We start from the raw sequence: 19,592 nt of genomic DNA on the forward strand, positions 1-19,592 counted from the left end.
CCGTGTGTTTGTAACGAAGCAAGATTACTAAGCCGTCTGGATGAAGAATTCTTCGAAACAAACCTCAATTATTTAAAGTAAGTATTCTTGAATAAATCGAGCATTTAGAATATTTCTTAACTAAAGATTAAAGTTAGGTAACTTAAGCGTTTATATATACTTTGTACGATGAAAATAGGTCCTTCTGCTTATTACCACTCCACACCCTACCATCGAAACGGGTTTTTGACTATGGCAGGATATCACAAGGTGATGCGTAGAATAGGGGTATTCTTTTATTGAACAGAGTATATAGGTATATAAATAATTACACAGATAATCACGGTGTATGTAAGTAGTTACTATTCAATATTTTTATCTGGTAACATACAATAAGCAATTTTGTCTGACACTGAAAATAAAAAATTAATTGTAAAAAATAACAAAAGTAATTAAAATGTAGATAGTTAAAACCAATAAAACAAAACAAAATTATCTAACAAATACAGCACTATCATGTTTTTGAGAGAGAAATAGTGTATTGTTACTATTGAGATCATCATAAACTTAGATCAAATACAATGGATGGAGCTATGTTAGGTTAGGTTTTTGAAGCACATGTATACTCGTCGCATTCGCAGATCGCACATCACGATACGAAATCGTCGTTATAATATTATGTGTTTCAAATTATTTACAAGATAGGACATGACTCCATTCATTGTATGTGATCTAAGATCATAAGTAGTTTTTACAGCATATCGTTAATGGTATTTAATAACAGTTATAATACAATCCATTGTAATGATCATTGTCCCTCCATTTGATTTTTGATGTGTTAGGTACTATCATAGTGTCGTATATAGGGAGGACCCCCTCCCGAAATTAATTCCTATATACACCATTGAGTACTATTGCTTACAATAATATTGTGATCTGCACTCATTTATCGATTTTGATCATATAATATTGGATTATTTAGTAAAATACGTGATGAAAATAATGTAAATAAATAGCTTGTTTATTGATTTTATATTTTTAGTTAAACTAGTTTACTAGTTACCATTGATTATATTGACTTAACAAATAGACAATTCTATTTTAATATTTGGTGACCATTCATATGATGCAGCCACTATAGTGCGGCCAGCGAAACTAGAAGCTTGACGGCCACACTCCCGGTAGCCATTTTTTACTAGGGGTACGAAGAATGCATCATTTCGAAAAAAAGATCACGCAGCTCCACAAGCAACCAAAATATTTAGAACCCCTGGTTTTTACGAAAACGCTCACCGGTAGCGTAACCGTCATGCGCTAGGAAGCGCTAATGTAAAACTGGTGAAATAAAATAAATCACTTTTTAATTTCTGGTTAGATACAGTACGACGTTGAGAGGACGCTACACCAGCATGTGTTGTCTCAATCTTCTAAAATATGTAAGACACATAGTGAAAACTTTTTTGTGTGCAAAAAAACTGAGAAAACTACATTCATAATTAAGAAACAAAATTTTCACCACATAAAAAGGAAAACTTTGGTTGTGAAATATCGTTTTAATTTTTTCGATATTAGAACTACAAAAAAATTACTACCCATTCAAGTTTGAAAAACACGAAAATAATTGATTTTAAAACAATAAGAACTTTATCCGTATAAGTGATATCATTTCTATTCTAAATCAATGCTAGTTACTAATTATTACATAAAAACAATTTCCTAAATGACTCATGTGGCTAACATTTGAAAATAATTCAATTGTTTCAACTGTAATTACTTATTTACAGGACGTACAAAGTTATTGAGACACGACAATATAAACGGCGACAGGATGGACCCCAATTCATTAAAATCATCTTACAACGCGTGTAAGAAGGCCCAGCTCGATTTTTGTGGCTCGATAGAAGTTCTTCACGTGGATATGAAATCTTGTTGTACTCAGCTATTTGAACTCATCAAACTGAACTCGAACAACGAGAATTTCGACCCATTCGACGATTACGACATGATGTACAACAAAGTGCAGGCCATCGCCAGTGATTTCGACTTTGAAAAAACATGTGAGGTAGCTGCGTTAAACGGACACGTTAGTTGTGTAATGTTCGCCCGCGATCTCGGTTGCCCTTGGGGTGCATCGACGACCGCATCCGCGGCCGCGGCCGGAAGCCTGGACTGCCTTACTTACGCGCACGACAATGGTTGCCCTTGGGATGAATCGACTACCACGTCCGCTGCCGTGTTCGGTCGTTTAAATTGTCTCCGTTATGCAATTGAAAACAATTGTCCGCGGGAATTTTTGATTTGCGCCGAGGCAGCGAAGCACGGACACCTGGATTGTTTACAGTATCTACACGAGCACGGAGTTCCATGGAATAGTTGGACCTGCATAATTGCTGCGTATCGTGGACAACTCGAGTGTCTCAAATACGCCCACCAAAACGGGTGTCCGTGGGACGAGTGGACGTGCTGCGCTTCCGCAGCGGGCGGATTCCCTGAATGTTTGATGTATGCACATCAAAATGGTTGTCGGTGGAATGAACTCACGTTCTGCGGTATCATGTTCTCGCAGAATAAGCAGTGTTTGCGGTACGCGTTGTCTAATGGCTGTCCTTCTGCGACTATGAGGTGCGCCGAAGGACCGGGAGATGGGCGGTTGGACTGTAAGTTTAAGTTTGCGCCTGATCACCGCTGTTTATGGAAAAGAAAAAACATTGAACTGTCATTTCATTTCAACATCGATTTATCTCAAGACGATGAAGCAATTATAAGGATACAAAGACTTTTTGATCTATAAATTAATTTTTTTTTTTTTAATAATAATTCTATACTAGTATATTTTTGAAACTTTTTCATAATAAATTGATAAAAAAAAAATATTAATACAAACATGATATCCTACAATTATTTACTTATTTTTAAATTAATTTTTCAACATTGTTGTACATATTATTCGTTTTACGGACGAGAATCATCTAACTATTGAGCCAATGAAAAATAAAAGTGTGTAAAACAATTAAACATTTTGGATGGTAGTGAATAATAATGGTTATTTTTGTATTATTATTATAAATTGTATTCTCTGTTGCATACCTATTTTATGTTTCAATTATATTTTAAATTTAAATATTATAAATACATACTTATTATGTAGAAAATTAACAAATACTTATTTAAATATTTTTACTTTTTTACTAAACTTAAATCAATTCCTTATTAGTTATTGATGATATTTAAATTTGTCTCAAAATTGATACCAAAAACAATTGTGTTTTTTTATACTATATTTACAGGATAACTTAGATAAATTTGTTGAATGGTGACTTATGGGATGAAAATATACATTAATTAAAAACTATTAATGTTTTTTATCTACTGCAAAAATCGTATTTATTGACGCCATTCGTCTAATACTCTATAATTATCTTTACTCTTTTTAAATCCCAAGTATCTACTTTAAGACTTATTTCATTTCTATTAAGTATATCATAAAATTGTAAATATTTATAATCTGATTTAAAAAATTGTAAATCATGATAAACTATACGACTTAATTAAATTCAAAAATTCTTTATTTTTAATTTTGTGTATTTTTTCATTTAATTGTTATATCTATAAAAGCAAATTAAAACAGTATTATCATTAATAATACAAATATTTCTAGCATTATTCTGTAAGTATTTATTTAATTTATACTACTATAATTTGTATACTTAAAATTACTACAGTCAATTCACGGTAAAAAAAATTTCAATACTGAAAAATAAAGTTAGGTTTTAACCTATCGAATGTACGATGTATACGTAATCGTATACATATTAACATATTTTTAAGAGAACGACAGTTTCCTTCGTTAAATCAAAATGTTCGTTTAATCAAGCTTCGTTATATCGCCAGTTGAGTAGTTAACTATATTTGTTATATTTTAATAAACCATAAATATATAATTAATACACCATAGGTTTTTGTATTTACTATTTAGTTGTTAAGTTTTAATTATATCTTATTTAGAGGTCATAAAACTACTTAGTACATATTATAGAATACCTATGTGTATAGTGTATATTTATTAATTTAACTGGGGAAAGAAAATTTACTTTGCTCTGTATAGAAGATTTCTAATGCAAATAGAAAAGTTCATTTTTATGATCTTTATTTAAGGGAGTTAAGGTATAATTTTTCTTTCTTATTTTTATGTGGATATACCTACATGGGCTACATGTCAAATGTTTTACCTAGAGGGCTAGACGGCTAGTGGCTACATAATGCAATATGTATGTATTGTAATTGTACCGATATTTTAAAATGTATTTAGCGTTTCGGACATTAAAAATAAAAAAATATACGATACTAAATATTATTAAATGTTGACTAGAAAATAATATTTTATTAAAATCATTATTTATAATGTGGTGTATACTACACAGACACTGCGTGTACTGTACTACGATAACTGTATAAGATGTACATACTAGCTAGTTACCATAGGTACACAATACTGTACTTCTAATAAAATAATAAACATATTATTAGCAGTATAAAATAAATGTTTTGTTTTATATTTTATTTTTCCTCGTTAAACTCAAAAACTAAAACTAAACCAAATTTGATTTAGGTTTTACTATTATTTAAAGAATTAAATAAAAAAAAAAAGAATTAAAAAAATTAAATTAAATTAAGAAGATTATATTCAACTGACCTAACCAATAATTCCTGCCATCGAAAACTGAGCAGTAAAGCAGATAATTCATATACTCACAATCAAGTATAAAATACTTTTTGGCATTATGTTGAGGGTCGTTAATCTTGAACGATTGAAAAAGTTATATGCAACATTTTCAATTCCTCAACTATTAACAGAATATAAAATTGGAGATAATGAGTTAATACCTATATCCGTGGATTCTGATATAACATCAAAAGATGATGAACATTTTACACCATTATGGTATTACGATGATACCGAATTCGATAGTCGAAACGCTGATGAATGGGTAAAAAAAGATAAAAATGGAGTTAATTTACCAGTACCTGCAATTGTATACTTACCTACTGATTCAAATAAAGAATTTTCTAAAAACTACAATTGGACGAATGCAAATGTAATTGATTATAACTCAACATTGAAAATGTATTCAGTTGTTGTATCAATTAACGATTCAACCAAAGTATATTCTGAAATACCTAGATTACAAATACACTTTAAAGGAGAAGATCCTAGAGAATTTGTTAAGAGAATCAAGTATGCGATTTTAAGGCGAGAATATTGTGAAAATATTTATAAGTAAGATACTTCAATTATATTATCATTCATTCGTCTGTTTTATGTGATTAAAATTTAAAGGTGCCCACTGTAAAAAATCATGAGAGTGTATAATATTATATATTTAATAAATATGAATATTGAATAAAGATAAAATCATCCAATAATAATAATGTTTACAGATAAATAGTTAAACAATAATAAAAGATTTTGTAAACTTAACTCAACCTTTAATTAATAGAACATTTTACGACATTAACAATTCTTATACCTACCTAAGCAATGATAGATAATTATTTCTACCTATTTATAAAAAAAAAGATTTTAAGTTTTAAAAATACAATCACTAAACTATAGACAAATCTTAATTAGGCACGAAAATACCAATCTGACATTTATCACTTTTTATGAACACTTTTGCACTATATAATATGGAAATAATTATTTCTAGTAGTAAATACGATACAATGTTGTGATAATATTGATTTTTTACAGGTGGTCCATGTATATTAATAATGTTCTACTTGATAAACGTTCAAAGTCCATTTCAGAATCATTACCACATGATACGATTAAAAGAATATTGCATCTATTACTTAAGAATCAAAAAATCAAAAACATGAATACAGATAAAATTAATATCGTAAGGATTATAATAATAAATATACAAATAGGTATCATTAGTTATTACGACAGTCTATTAATTATCATTTGGGGCTTTGGACTCGTAAAGTTTCAAAAAGTTGGTAACGCTTTTTCTGAAATACGATTTAACTTAATAGTTAATTGGTTAAATAATTTAGTATACCTATGATTATGATACACATATTAACACAGCAATAGTATGATCCCGCACCTGAATCATTTATTCGATTAAACGCGATACCAATTTAGGGAAAGTTAAAAAAATACATTTTACATTTTCACCTAATATTATTATATATAACAATGAATATAACTAATTACTACTCCGAATTTGTTAGCAACATATAGAAAAGGTTTCAAAGCGTTTATAAACGTATAAAATTTATATTTAATAAATAAGTGTTGATTTTAATAATTCCTCAAATATTTTCCTTTATAAAATTCGTTAAAAAATTATATAATCAAACCTACGAAAAATCAACTGATCCGTGTTAATTAGTTTCATTTTAACATTGCAACATCATTGTACATGAAAAATGATTTTTAGATTTAATTTTTGCAGAAAACATAAAATTATTATATTATTAATATTGAGTTATTATGATAAAAATAAATAAAATTATTAATATTTTAAAAATAATCAACATATCTTGAATATTTCATTGCGTATATTAAAATTCATAACATACCTACATAAAAGTAATATAATGAAATAATAAACATCGTTATTTATCGTTTAAATATGTAATTTCATTCAAATATAAACTGCACAATGTCTATAAAAATACATTTTTGATTAAAAAACAATTTGAATACGTGAATAATTTATATTCAATAAAGATGAAAATTAATCCAATTTTTTGTATTATATTGAAATACTCATAAAATATGACCAAGTATACCCAAAGGAAGAAAAAAAAATTAAAATATAAAAGTGCCTATTTCAAAATATCTTAAAAGGCCAGAAAGTATAAAAATTTATATAATTTATTTAAATAAAAATAAAAAAAATCACACAATTTTAAACTTTTCTTCCATGTACCTACCTATTAAAATTGTATACAACGTACTATGTTAAGCTTTTTATTCTGCTTATACATCTATTGTTTTTTTTTAATATTTTTATTTTTATTTTCTCAATTATATATCTGTACAGATGGTCGAACAAATTAATAATATTTATCAAGAATCATGCCTATCTTTTAGGCTAGAATTATTAAAATCTGTATCTAAAGATCACCATAATACTCTGAAAATACCAAATTTCGATTTTGAACAGTTCATAAGAAAGCCCGGTACGGATTATGCTATAGACGGTATATATTCTAATAATATTATTCAAATTATATTATTATATAATTATCATTTATACATACATATATATATATTATATATATATATAGGTATATATTTTAATTATTAAATAATAAAATAAATGATTCTTATTTATTTAGTTTATAAATTTTAAAGTTAATGCTCATAATAACACCTACTAAATACTAATAATTATTTCGTATAACTCATTATTCAGTTACAATGTTACATACTTAACTTTTATAAACGTCAATACTGATTTTGATTTTTGTGATAAATCTTATTGTTGTTATTTAATTTCTTTTATAAATATATATTTTTTTGTTATTTTTCTTAAAAAAAAATTGTTAATATTTTTTATTATTCGTTGATATATTCTAATCTTCTAATTTTATTAAGTTTGTTGTCACTTGGTTATACGTTTTGAAAATGTAATGCTACATTTTTTTTTGTAATTGGTCTTATAGGTCCGTAATAAATAAAATAGATTTAATAAAAATATGGTTATGTATTTATTATTTTATAATATTTAACAGCACAATCTACTTCAATGGATAAACAATTATTTATAAAAATGCGTGAAGAATTAAATAAAAGAAATTTATTAGAATTACCTGAAGTTTATACATCTCTATGCGAAGCGAACGTAGAGATTACGTTAATCAAAAACATTCAATTATTATTAACTGATTTTAAAATTTATTTAACGCTAGATGAATTTGAAACAGCACAGTTAAAAAATATTTTTGAAGTAATTTCTTTTTTTCATGATTACTAATTGTTTTCATAAAATATTTAATATAAGACATGTATTTAGACTTTTAGTTTGCTTAAGAACTCGTGGATAAAGGAAATTGCTTACAAATGTTATGCAGTTTTAGTAAATATAAAAACAGGTTGGTTTGACATTTCAACATGTAAAATTAAAAATTATGAATCATCAATCAACAAGTTACGAAGATTAATGACGCTTATTACGCGTATGATGGAAGTATGAAATTATATATTTTTGTAGTAGGTTATTAACCTACTTAACTTTTTAATACCCACTGTATAATTATATTTTTATACAGGAACGTCTAAGACTAATAGTGTTAAATTCGGCAAAAGCTTATACAAGACTGATCGAGCAACCTATTATTTCAATGAAAGGTATTAATGATGATTTTACTTGGGGTAATAATTTAAATAAATCACCATTTGAAGAATGCGCACCTCCATTGTTTTCTATAACGCTCAGTATGAATAAAATGGAGCATTTTACTCAATTAATCCAGATAAATTTGAGGTATGTTGTTCGTATAGGTATACCTACTGTAAACAAATTAATTTAAATTTTAAAAAAAGCTTACATTATTTATTATTATTTTTATTATTATTTACTTAGGTATGAATTCTTTTTTTTTTAACAAACAAGACAATATTAATAGTTCTAAAATATTAAGTATACCTACTGTAATACTATATACCTTAGTATTTTATAATATTTTTAGGACAATGGAAAAATATACAGTAAAATATACAGTTAGTATTTATATATATATACATAACAATACCAACAGTAACGTTATATAGGTACCTAGGTGTATATATATAATATATATATATATTTCATTATACGTTCAAAATAAATAGGTATTAACATAGGTAACTATTTGTTATTATAAGAATATATTAATATCAACTTATATAAAACAAGTAAAAAATACAATATGGAGTATTTGAGTGTGTATGTTATAATAGCAGAACATAATACAATGTGTTTATGAATTTCATAGATGGTTATTGTAAGCTTATTAAAACGAATGATACTAGAAAGCCATGAGATACCAGCTATTCATCCATATGTACTCGCGAACTTGACATTTTTAGAAAAACCTTATTTAACATCAATAGGGCTAATTGAACCCCAAATTGCTGATTTACAAGCTACTATTGAAAATAGCATTCGCTTAGCTATTATTCCAATAAAAGCGTACTGCAAAGAATATAATATTCACTCACATTTATATAATATAAATGTCGAGTCATATGTAAAGTTAGTATAAATAAATTTAATATTATCTTAAACAACCGAATATAACGTATTGTTATATTTTATAGGAAATTCTTTGAAGGTAATCCATCACTAAACAAAATAAAAGAAGAAATATCAATGCAAATAAAAATGAAGTTAAACCTAGAGAAGACACTTCCTGAAAATATCATTATTGGGTTATTTTTCATAAACGTTGAATCCTTGAAACATTTATTGATAAGGAAACGGATTGAATTAGCAGAATTAATTATGAAAACACATGCGAGTTTAACAACTGAGAAAATAGAAATATGCTGCGCAGAATACAATAGGATGTATCTGAAGCTTATTGAAGTTCCGACTACAGTAGAACAAGTGTTTGAAATAAGAGAATGGATAAATGACTTGCCAAATTTAATTAGTGATCAAACTGAAATCTTAAAACGATTATTAAAGGTAATATAACATTAAATTTATGGCTTATATAAAAAAAAAAAATATATTAAACTACCAATAAAATAACACCATTATAATTTATAGATAGGTACCACAATCATTATTAGTCAGCTTATTATTTATAGGAAATGGATATGTTGGATCAATTTTTGTGGATATTAGAAGATGAACAATTAAAATTAAAATATAGCTCTTTAATTTGGCCTTATAAGATTAGCTTAAAAGTAAAAGAGTCTTTAGAAAATATAGCAATTTATATTGAAAAATTTGAGAAAATTCAAATTGAAGATAAATTATTATTACAAGAGAATGTAGAATACTTAAGTGATATTATTTTAAAGTTAACTATTGAAAATAATTTGTCAAAAGTAAATGAGATTGCAGTAGAAGTAAATAAAAATTGGAAACTAATTAAAGACCTACAATCAACTAGTCAAACTTTAAACCAAAGACAAAAACTTTTTGGTCATACGGTTAGTACAATTAAATACAACAAATTTTGTTTTATTATAATTTATCAAAAGTTATCTATACTTATAATAATAAGTAATTTACACAAAATGTCTATAATTAGGTAACACCCTTTGAAAACGTTGAGCATTTAATTGACGAATTTGAACCATATAAAATATTATGGCAAAGTGCTTCAGAGTTTTTTAAATTACAAAGTGCTTGGATGCAAAATCCATTAATAAACATAAAAAAATCTACTATAGAACCTATGTTAAACAATTTATTAAATATTGTCACAAAATGTGTGGAGCAATTCGCTGAAGTACCTGGTAATAACAATAAATTAACTTTGATGATTTTTTAATTATAAACTGTTGTAAATAGTTATGTATATATATAATTATTTAATGAATACAGGTACTTTAAGTGTAGCTAATGAAATAAAAACACAAATTGAAGAATATGTGCCAATGGTACATTTATTGAATTATATTCTAACTCAAGGGATGAAGCAAAGGCATTGGGATATATTTGCTGATATAACCGGTGAACAATTATTAATTATTATCATAGTATTAATACTACCTATATTTTAATACTTATACCTATGTCAAATACCTATCTTATACTTGTACGTTTAAAATATTAAATCAAGTAATACAAATTGTTTCAGGAATAAGAATTATATTATCACCAACACTAACTTTTAAAAAATGTTTGGCATTGGGTATTAATGACCATGTAGAAGAGATAAAACAATTATCAGACAATGCTTCAAAAGAATATATAATTGAAATAGCTTTAAATAAAATGATGGATGAATGGACCGGTGTAAAGTTCCAATTGTTGCCTTATAATGATCAAGATATTTATATTTCAACAATAACAGATACAGAATTTCAAATGCTTGATGATCATATTTTGCTTACTCGACAGCTATCTTCGAGTTCGTTTAAAGGAATATTTGAAGAACCATTAACTAAATGGGAAGAAGATTTAAGACTTTCAAAAGATGTTATTAATGAATGGAACGAATTTCAAAAGTAAAATACTAGATTTAAAGATTCATTTTTTTAGTACCTGTCTAAATTATACTTACAGCATATAGCCATTTAGTCATACAGATAAATTAGATTAAAGTTGATTATTAAGTAATTATGAATAAAAAAAAAAAACTTGAACAATTTTTTGTTATAATTGTAATTATAAGAATGTGTTTAAAATTATCCATGTTAGTTTTATCAATATTGAATATTTATGTAGATAATGTTTAAATTTGATTTTAAAATAATGCTCATTCATCATTGTCATGTTGTCACTGCAGAAATATAGTAATAGTGTACCTACGATCAAAACTTGGTACCTTATAACTAATAACTATTTAGAATTCTAGACATCTAGTAGTATCTACTTAAGTATACATTACTTAGTTGTTTCAGATTGCTTAAAATTGTTTATATTTTTTTACAACAAATACATTTTGATATAATTATTAGGACATGGTTGTATTTAAAACCAATATTTGACAATCCAGACATTAAAGAACAATTACATGTGGAAAATAAAAAGTTAAGTTTAGTTGAACGAATATGGAAACGAATAATGAAAATCACTTTAAATAAACCTTGGGTGAGTTTATGAATAATTAAAGTTTTTGATCCTCTCACTATGTAAGTATAACGCAGTGAGTAAGCATTCACTACCTATATTTATACAATAACAATACAAATAACAAATCCAAATTATTTTTTTATGGGCGTTTTAGAGGTATTTAAACCAGTGTTGGGCAGTATCATCTATACAAATATTTTAGATACACATCTACCTCAAATATAACTAAGTCTTTCAATATAATATTGTATGAAATATGAAGTATCTAATATCTTGTATCGCAATACTGATTTTTGAGTATAATAAACGTAACTACCTATATAGTGATATGTATATAAGACTCGGATTTTAAAGTATATTATGCTTCTTTTTTATGCATATGAGATAGAAATTTAATTTTTGTTCATAAATTCGTTCCATGTCATTCTGATTCCAAATAAACCAATTTATTTTTATGCTTTTTTCAGTTATTCCAGCTGTAGATTTATTGTATAATGTTTATTAAGCTATTATAGTAATAAAAAAAAGAGAGTGGTCAAGTGAGTAATGTTCTGCTGTAAAGTAGGTTACTATAATGGATGTATTAAATTTGAATCCAATGTTCATTGTATATTTGTACACGAAAAACGATTCTGAAAGGAGATAATTTGTCAGCCTAGGATATAATTTCCAGTGGTTGGCGAAAAAGGTGGTTTATGTTTTAATGGCCTGAATACACCAAAACTTAAGTTTTTTGTAATCATTGCAGTAAGCCAAACTTATGGGAAATCTTGTATTAAATGTTCAACTATTAGCTACTTATACAAATACAAACATTTTTTTATGAATAATTGCAAATATTCATGATTTTGACGAATTTTGTCATTATTTGAACTTCAAATGCTAGGTAATAAAAAAAAATTGAAATTATATATTCTTATAATTTTTGAATCACTATAAAACTATCTCATGAGTCATGACAAACTTAATATTAAATTTTCTAGTATTTTGACTCAGCCAAAAAAATATGTTTATAAAAAAAAAAAACTAAACAAAAACGAATATTTCAAATGCCTATAAATAACATAAAAATAACGTTAATAAATAAATAGGTATATAATCCTAAAATAATATTTTTTTTGACGAAAACTATAGATTAACATATTATGTTTCAGGTCATATAAATAGGAAAATAAATTACTTATAGTCTATAAATATACATATATATCAATTATAAAATTTCCTTAAAATATCATTGTTTTTCAAATTCAATGGACAATTATTTATCATACCAATTTAACACACCTATTACACTGATTTACTCATACATTCGAATCTTATTCTAAAACAGATAAACTTCCCCGGTCTTTTAAATTTAAATAATTCAAATTTATTAATACAAAATATTGTATAATAATAATAATAATAATAATAATAATATTAATAACTAGGTTATGAAGACTTGTCCAGATAAGCAATTATTGGACCAATTAATCAATGGAAACATTCAACTTATGAAAGTTCAAAAAGCACTTGAATAATATTTATTCTAATAAATTATTTTTATTTAATTCTTCACTCATCAACTTTAAAATAATATCACTTAAGTATTCTACATTCTCTTGTAATAATAATTCATCTTCAATTTGAATTTTCTCAAATTTTTCAATATAAATTGCTATATTTTCTAAAGACTCTTTTACTTTTAAGCTAATCTTATAAGGCCAAATTAAAGAGCTATATTTTAATTTTAATTGTTCATCTTCTAATATCCACAAAAATGGATCCAACATATCCATTTCCTATAAATAATAAGCTGACTAATAATGATTGTGGTACCTATCTATAAATTATAATGGTGTTATTTTATTGGTAGTTTAATATATATTTTTTTTTTATATAAGCCATAAATTTAATGTTATGTTACCTTTAATAATCGTTTTAAGATTTCAGTTTGATCACTAATTAAATTTGGCAAGTCATTTATCCATTCTCTTATTTCAAACACTTGTTCTACTGTAGTCGGAACTTCAATAAGCTTCAGATACATCCTATTGTATTCTGCGCAGCATATTTCTATTTTCTCGGTTGTTAAACTCGCATGTGTTTTCATAATTAATTCTGCTAATTCAATCCGTTTAGTTATCAATAAATGTTTCAAGGATTCAACGTTTATGAAAAATAACCCAATAATGATATTTTCAGGAAATGTCTTCTCTAGGTTTAACTTCATTTTTATTTGCATTGATATTTCTTCTTTTATTCTGTTTAGTGATGGATTACCTTCAAAGAATTTCCTATAAAATATAACAATACGTTATATTCGGTTGTTTAAGATAATATTAAATTTATTTATACTAACTTTACATATGACTCGACATTTATATTATATAAATGTGAGTGAATATTATATTCTTTGCAGTACGCTTTTATTGGAATAATAGCTAAGCGAATGCTATTTTCAATAGTAGCTTGTAAATCAGCAATTTGGGGTTCAATTAGCCCTATTGATGTTAAATAAGGTTTTTCTAAAAATGTCAAGTTCGCGAGTACATATGGATGAATAGCTGGTATCTCATGGCTTTCTAGTATCATTCGTTTTAATAAGCTTACAATAACCATCTATGAAATTCATAAACACATTGTATTATGTTCTGCTATTATAACATACACACTCAAATACTCCATATTGTATTTTTTACTTATTTTATATAAGTTGATATTAATATATTCTTATAATAACAAATAGTTACCTATGTTAATACCTATTTATTTTGAACGTATAATGAAATATATATATATATTATATATATACACCTAGGTACCTATATAACGTTACTGTTGGTATTGTTATGTATATATATAAATACCAACTGTATATTTTACTGTATATTTTTCCATTGTCCTAAAAATATTATAAAATACTAAGGTATATAGTATTACAGTATACCTACTTAATATTTTAGAACTATTAATATTGTCTTGTTTGTTAAAAAAAAAAAGAATTCATACCTAAGTAAATAATAATAAAAACAATAATAAAAATGTAAGCTTTTTTTAAAATTTAAATTAATTTGTTTACAGTAGGTACCTATACGAACAACATAGGTACCTCAAATTTATCTGGATTAATTGAGTAAAATGCTCCATTTTCATTCATACTGAGCGTTATAGAAAACAATGGAGGTGCGCATTCTTCAAATGGTGATTTATTTAAATTATTACCCCAAGTAAAATCATCATTAATACCTTTCATTGAAATAATAGTGTAGGTATTAGGTTCGGAATATGTAATAGAAACGACACGTTTTGTAACGGCGGAAACACTCTTTATTTAACTAATTACAATATGAAGAAAAGATAGCAATAAAGGTGCACGTCCGGCGACCGTTGTTCAGGTTAGACTGCCTGTCGCCGGTCGCCGGCCGGACCGGTCGCCGCGCGACCCATTCCAGTCGCGTTATCGCGGACGAGAATAGAGCAGCCGCGGTCGTTGCGATAACGACCGCGACATACTCCCCCCCAAGTCCGCGAAACGCGACCACCCTACTCGGCCCTAACTGTCCGCGTCCGCCTCTGCCGTCACCTCCATCTCCTCAATCCACCGCTCCACAACTGCTAGCTGCGCCTCGGGTGTAGCTGGTGGTTGGGCCGGCTGGGTTGGAGGTATAACTGGTGGTTGGGCTGGTTGGGTTGGAGGTGTGGGGGTTGGTGGCTTTGGCTGGACCGATGGTGGCTGTAGCGGCTGGGCCGGTGGCTGCTGTGGGACTGGTGCCGCCGATGGGGGTGCCTGCGGTGCGGGCTGCTGACCTTGACGCTGGAACCGGCCCTGACGGTCCCGTACGTCATGGCGTTGATACGCCGGTACCGCTCGTCGGGGTGGCACTCGGCCTGGCGGTCCAGCCCTCGTCCTTGCCCCGGCCTGAGGAGTGGTCTCCCGAGTGGACCGTCGTCCCTCGGCGAAACCACGCTCGAACAACGCCCAAGCTGTTGGGCTTGCCCGTATCCGGCCGAACGAAGCGGTGGCTGCCCGTTCGGCTGACCAATCTCCGACCGCGTCGTCCGGACCCTCGCCTCAGCCTCCTGGCTTCCCGCAACAACTGCGCGGCCATCGCCCGGAGCTTCTCCACATGTGTGGCGATCATGCCACGGGATGGCCGGTTGTTGCGGGTCGGTGGTGGGTTACCTCGTTCTGCCATCTAAAACAAGGTATGATTAGTTAGTGTTCTCTGACGGTCCTACAGCTCGCTTCATCGCTGAGACATGTAACTTGGTAGGGTGTTTACCCTCCGTCAAGAACACTCCGGTTCCTAGTGGCTTACCCAACTTAACCGGACCTAACCATTTCGGGGCGAACCCCGCGTGAAACCGCTTCTCCGCACTTGACTGCGGATGCGCTTTGTAGTATACCCAATCCCCTACTGCCAGATTGCCTTTTCCCGGGGATTCTGGGGGTATATGGGTATTAGGGGCTTTGGGGCCGGAAACCACCGGGTAACCCCCCTCTACCACCGGAGCATCATCCTGTTCCGCCGGAGAATCTTCGGTTCCTCCCGAAGGGTTCCAATGTGCTCCAGACAACTCCGGACCATTGTTGCCGTCGTCCGGTGACTCTTCAGCCAACTCAAGCTGCCAGTCTCCGGGGGCCTTGATCTCCCGACCAAACATCATTTTGGCCGGCGACTGTCCGGTGTTTCGGTTTTCTCTATTTCTTAGGGAGAACAACACGTGTGGCAGGTAGACATCCCACAGATGATGAGGCTTATCAACAAGTAAGGTTCGTAACCCTTTCTTCAACTCTTGATTCTGCCTTTCTACCGGGTTGGCACGTGGGTGATAGATTGGAGTCGTCCAACCTTCCACTCCCCACTTCTTGAGTGCCTCTCCCATTGCCTTGGACACGAACTGCGGGCCATTATCTGACAATAATGCCCTCGGGTATCCGAACCGTGGGAACAACTCCCGTTCGAACGTATCCACAATCGCTTTGGTCGTCGCCTTTCCTAAAGGGTAGGCCTCTACCCAGCGACTGTAGCAGTCTGTTACTACCAAAATCGTCGTCTTACCCCGCTGCGTCCGTGGGTACGGACCCATAAGATCGATGCTCAGTACCTCCCAAGGTTGACGTGGGACCCTGGTGCACATCCGATCTTCAGGTTTACGATTCAGTGGTTTTACCCGTGCACAGACGTCGCATGCCCGCACGTAGTTACGCACTGCTTCACGCATACCGGCCCAAAAGAAACGACTCTTTATGCTGCGGTACGTTTCTTTCCACCCTGGGTGATTAGCTATATCGTGGTCGTGAAACCTTTGCAGCAGAATTTGGGCCTTGTCAGCTGGGATGACCACCCCCTCTTCTCCATTCGCGATGGATCGAGGGTGGCGGTGCAACACCTTGTCCCGCATGACGTACAGCTTCGGCAAACGCCCGAACCTTGCACCGTCTCCGGAGAGTTTGGCAACTATCTCCCGTATGTTCGGGTCGTTCTGTTGCCACTCTCGGACATCTTGCAATGTGACGTTTCCGTCATCCCTCTTCGGCTGGATCGCACCACACTGGGTGACACCCACTCCGGGTCCTCCGGCCACGCCGGACAGATCACCGAAGACTCCGACCATTTCTCCGGACACTCCCGGCCGAATCACAGGGGGGTCGTGGATATTATTCTCCAACGATTCTTCGTCCACTGTATTCGGTCCCGCCGGACAACGGGATAGCGCGTCGGCTGCTTCATTTTCTACTCCGGCCACGTGCCGGATTTCGAAATCGAAAGCCCCGAGTTGTAACGCCCATCGCGTTAGTTTGCTGTTGGTACAGCGAGCTTGCTGTAACCATCGGAGTGCCGCGTTATCTGTAAATAACATAAACTTACCAGACTCAAGATACGGCCTGAACCTGTCAACCGCCCAAACTATGGCTAGACATTCGCGTTCGACTGCCCAGTATCTTCCCTGAGCTGGATTGAGTTTTTTGCTGGCATAGGATATGATTTTCCTATCGCCACTCTCCCCCCGCTGGAAGAGCACGGCACCAACTCCGACTTCGCTTGCGTCGGTCTGTAGATTGAATGGCTTACCCGGAAGAGGAGGGCAGAGCCGTGGTGCGGACACCAAAGACTCCTTCAACTTCCGGAACGCCTCTTGCTCAATTTCTGACCAACGCCATTTGGTCCCTTTGGCCAACAGACTCGTGAGCGGTGCTGTGATTTCGGCATAGTGTGGCACGAACTGGCTGTACCAACCACAAACGCCTAACACGCGCAACACATCTTTTGTCTTTTTTGGAACCGGTAACTCCTGAATCGCCATCAATTTCTCCGGTTCCCGGTCTATTCCTTCACCGTCCACGACGTGACCTAGGAATTTGATCTGTGCCACCCCGAATGTACATTTTTTCGGTTGGCACGTTAGACCGTAAGACTGGAGTCGCTCCAAGACTCTCTGCAAGTGGTTTAGATGTTGATCGGGACTCTCGGAGTATACCACAATATCATCCAAATAAACCAGCACAAATTTACCAACTAACCCACGGAAGACTTCGCTTACCAAGCGACAGAAAGTGGCGGGGGCGTTTTTAAGTCCAAAAGGCATTACCCTAAACTGGAATAATCCCCTTTGGGTCCTAAACGCTGTCAGTGGACGTGTCTCTGCGGAGAGACCCACTTGCCAATATCCTGATTTCAGATCCATGGTGCTGTAAATTTTCGCTCCGCCCATTCCTCGGACCATGTCATGGAGGTCCGGCATTGGGTGAGCATCCGACTCCGTCTGCATGTTCAGACGGCGATAGTCAACGCAAAATCTGCGTGAACCATCCTTTTTCTTCACGAGTACTACCGGTGCAGCCCATGGAGATATGCTGGGTTCAACAAACCCCTGTTCCTCCATGTCTCGCACCATCTCGGCAATTACCTCGTTTTTCTCTCGGGAGTACCCGTAAGCATTTAGAGCCACCGGATTTGGATCCTTGAGACGGATCTGGTGCTCTATCACCCGAGTTCTGCCTACCTCTCCGGAGAAAACCTCCGGATATTGGCATAAGACTTCTTTGACCCGCGTACCGTACTCCCCTTCCGGTAAAACTGCGGTCGTTAAGTCCACTCCTACGGTGACCGGAGTTACTGGATTTCTCCAACTCACGGAAACCCGTCTTTCTTTCCCCAAATGGATTATGCAACCACTATAGTCCCAAGCGACTTGTTGCTCCACGAGGAAATCGTGGCCCAGGAAGACATCTCCAATGAGATCGTCTAACACTGCTGCCTTGAAGCTTACCTCCATATCCACTATCCGGGCCCGAAATTCGGAAAACTCCGTAATTTCTAGGGTCCGACCGTCCGCCATCCGGACAATCTCCGGTTCTTCGGTAAAACTTCGGCCAAACTTCTTTGCCACCCACGGTTTGACATTAGTCCTCGCCGCCTGGGAGTCCAATAGCGCTACTACTGCCCCGAGTGCAAACTCAAGTTCTATGGCCGGTACCGGAACATCCGATACCCTAGTTTTCCCCGTTGACACCGTTGCAATGGCTGGAGACTCAAACGCTTCAGTCCGCAGATCCGAGAAGCGTTGCCGCAACTCAAACTTTGAGTCCGTATCTGAGTCTCTCCTTTTGCACACCCTCCGTGGATAAGGAACTATTTCTTCGAGAAAATCTTCGGATGTGACCGGACAAATTAACAACTGCTGTGTTAACTTATCTTGTTCCGCATCACTTGAAATGCTGTTCGCGACATTTTTATCGGAAGGATAACTAACCTCGGTGATATCTTCACATTTGTCCGAAACATTTTCAATCCTGTTCGATTTTCCATACCTTTTGTCCGGGTGGTTCGACCACCTCTCCGTCGATTTGCCATTTGCCCGACTCATTGTCAC

The 19,592-nt window shown here is 32.6% G+C and overlaps 2 protein-coding genes across 2 annotated transcripts; both read left to right on the forward strand.

Annotated features, from left to right (window-relative positions):
* Positions 1-1,365: 1,365 nt before the first annotated feature.
* On the forward strand, positions 1,366-2,793 carry LOC114120556 (uncharacterized). Its single transcript, XM_027982493.2, has one exon. It carries the CDS (start codon positions 1,808-1,810, stop codon positions 2,768-2,770), a length of 963 nt encoding a protein of 320 aa, XP_027838294.1. The 5' UTR covers positions 1,366-1,807; the 3' UTR covers positions 2,771-2,793.
* A 1,698-nt stretch (positions 2,794-4,491) lies between these two features.
* Positions 4,492-13,345, forward strand: LOC126554312 (dynein axonemal heavy chain 1-like). The gene is given in 15 exon segments (XM_050209395.1): positions 4,492-5,257; positions 5,732-5,879; positions 7,038-7,197; positions 7,732-7,946; positions 8,013-8,186; positions 8,269-8,440; positions 8,443-8,483; positions 8,974-9,233; positions 9,299-9,668; positions 9,794-10,141; positions 10,243-10,450; positions 10,539-10,667; positions 10,795-11,164; positions 11,618-11,750; positions 13,163-13,345. Coding segments are annotated over 15 exon segments (3,315 nt in total). The 5' UTR covers positions 4,492-4,760; the 3' UTR covers positions 13,253-13,345.
* Positions 13,346-19,592: the final 6,247 nt, after the last annotated feature.

Source organism: Aphis gossypii, chromosome 1 (genome assembly GCF_020184175.1).
Source record: "Aphis gossypii isolate Hap1 chromosome 1, ASM2018417v2, whole genome shotgun sequence".
NCBI classification, from domain to species: Eukaryota; Metazoa; Arthropoda; class Insecta; order Hemiptera; family Aphididae; genus Aphis; species Aphis gossypii.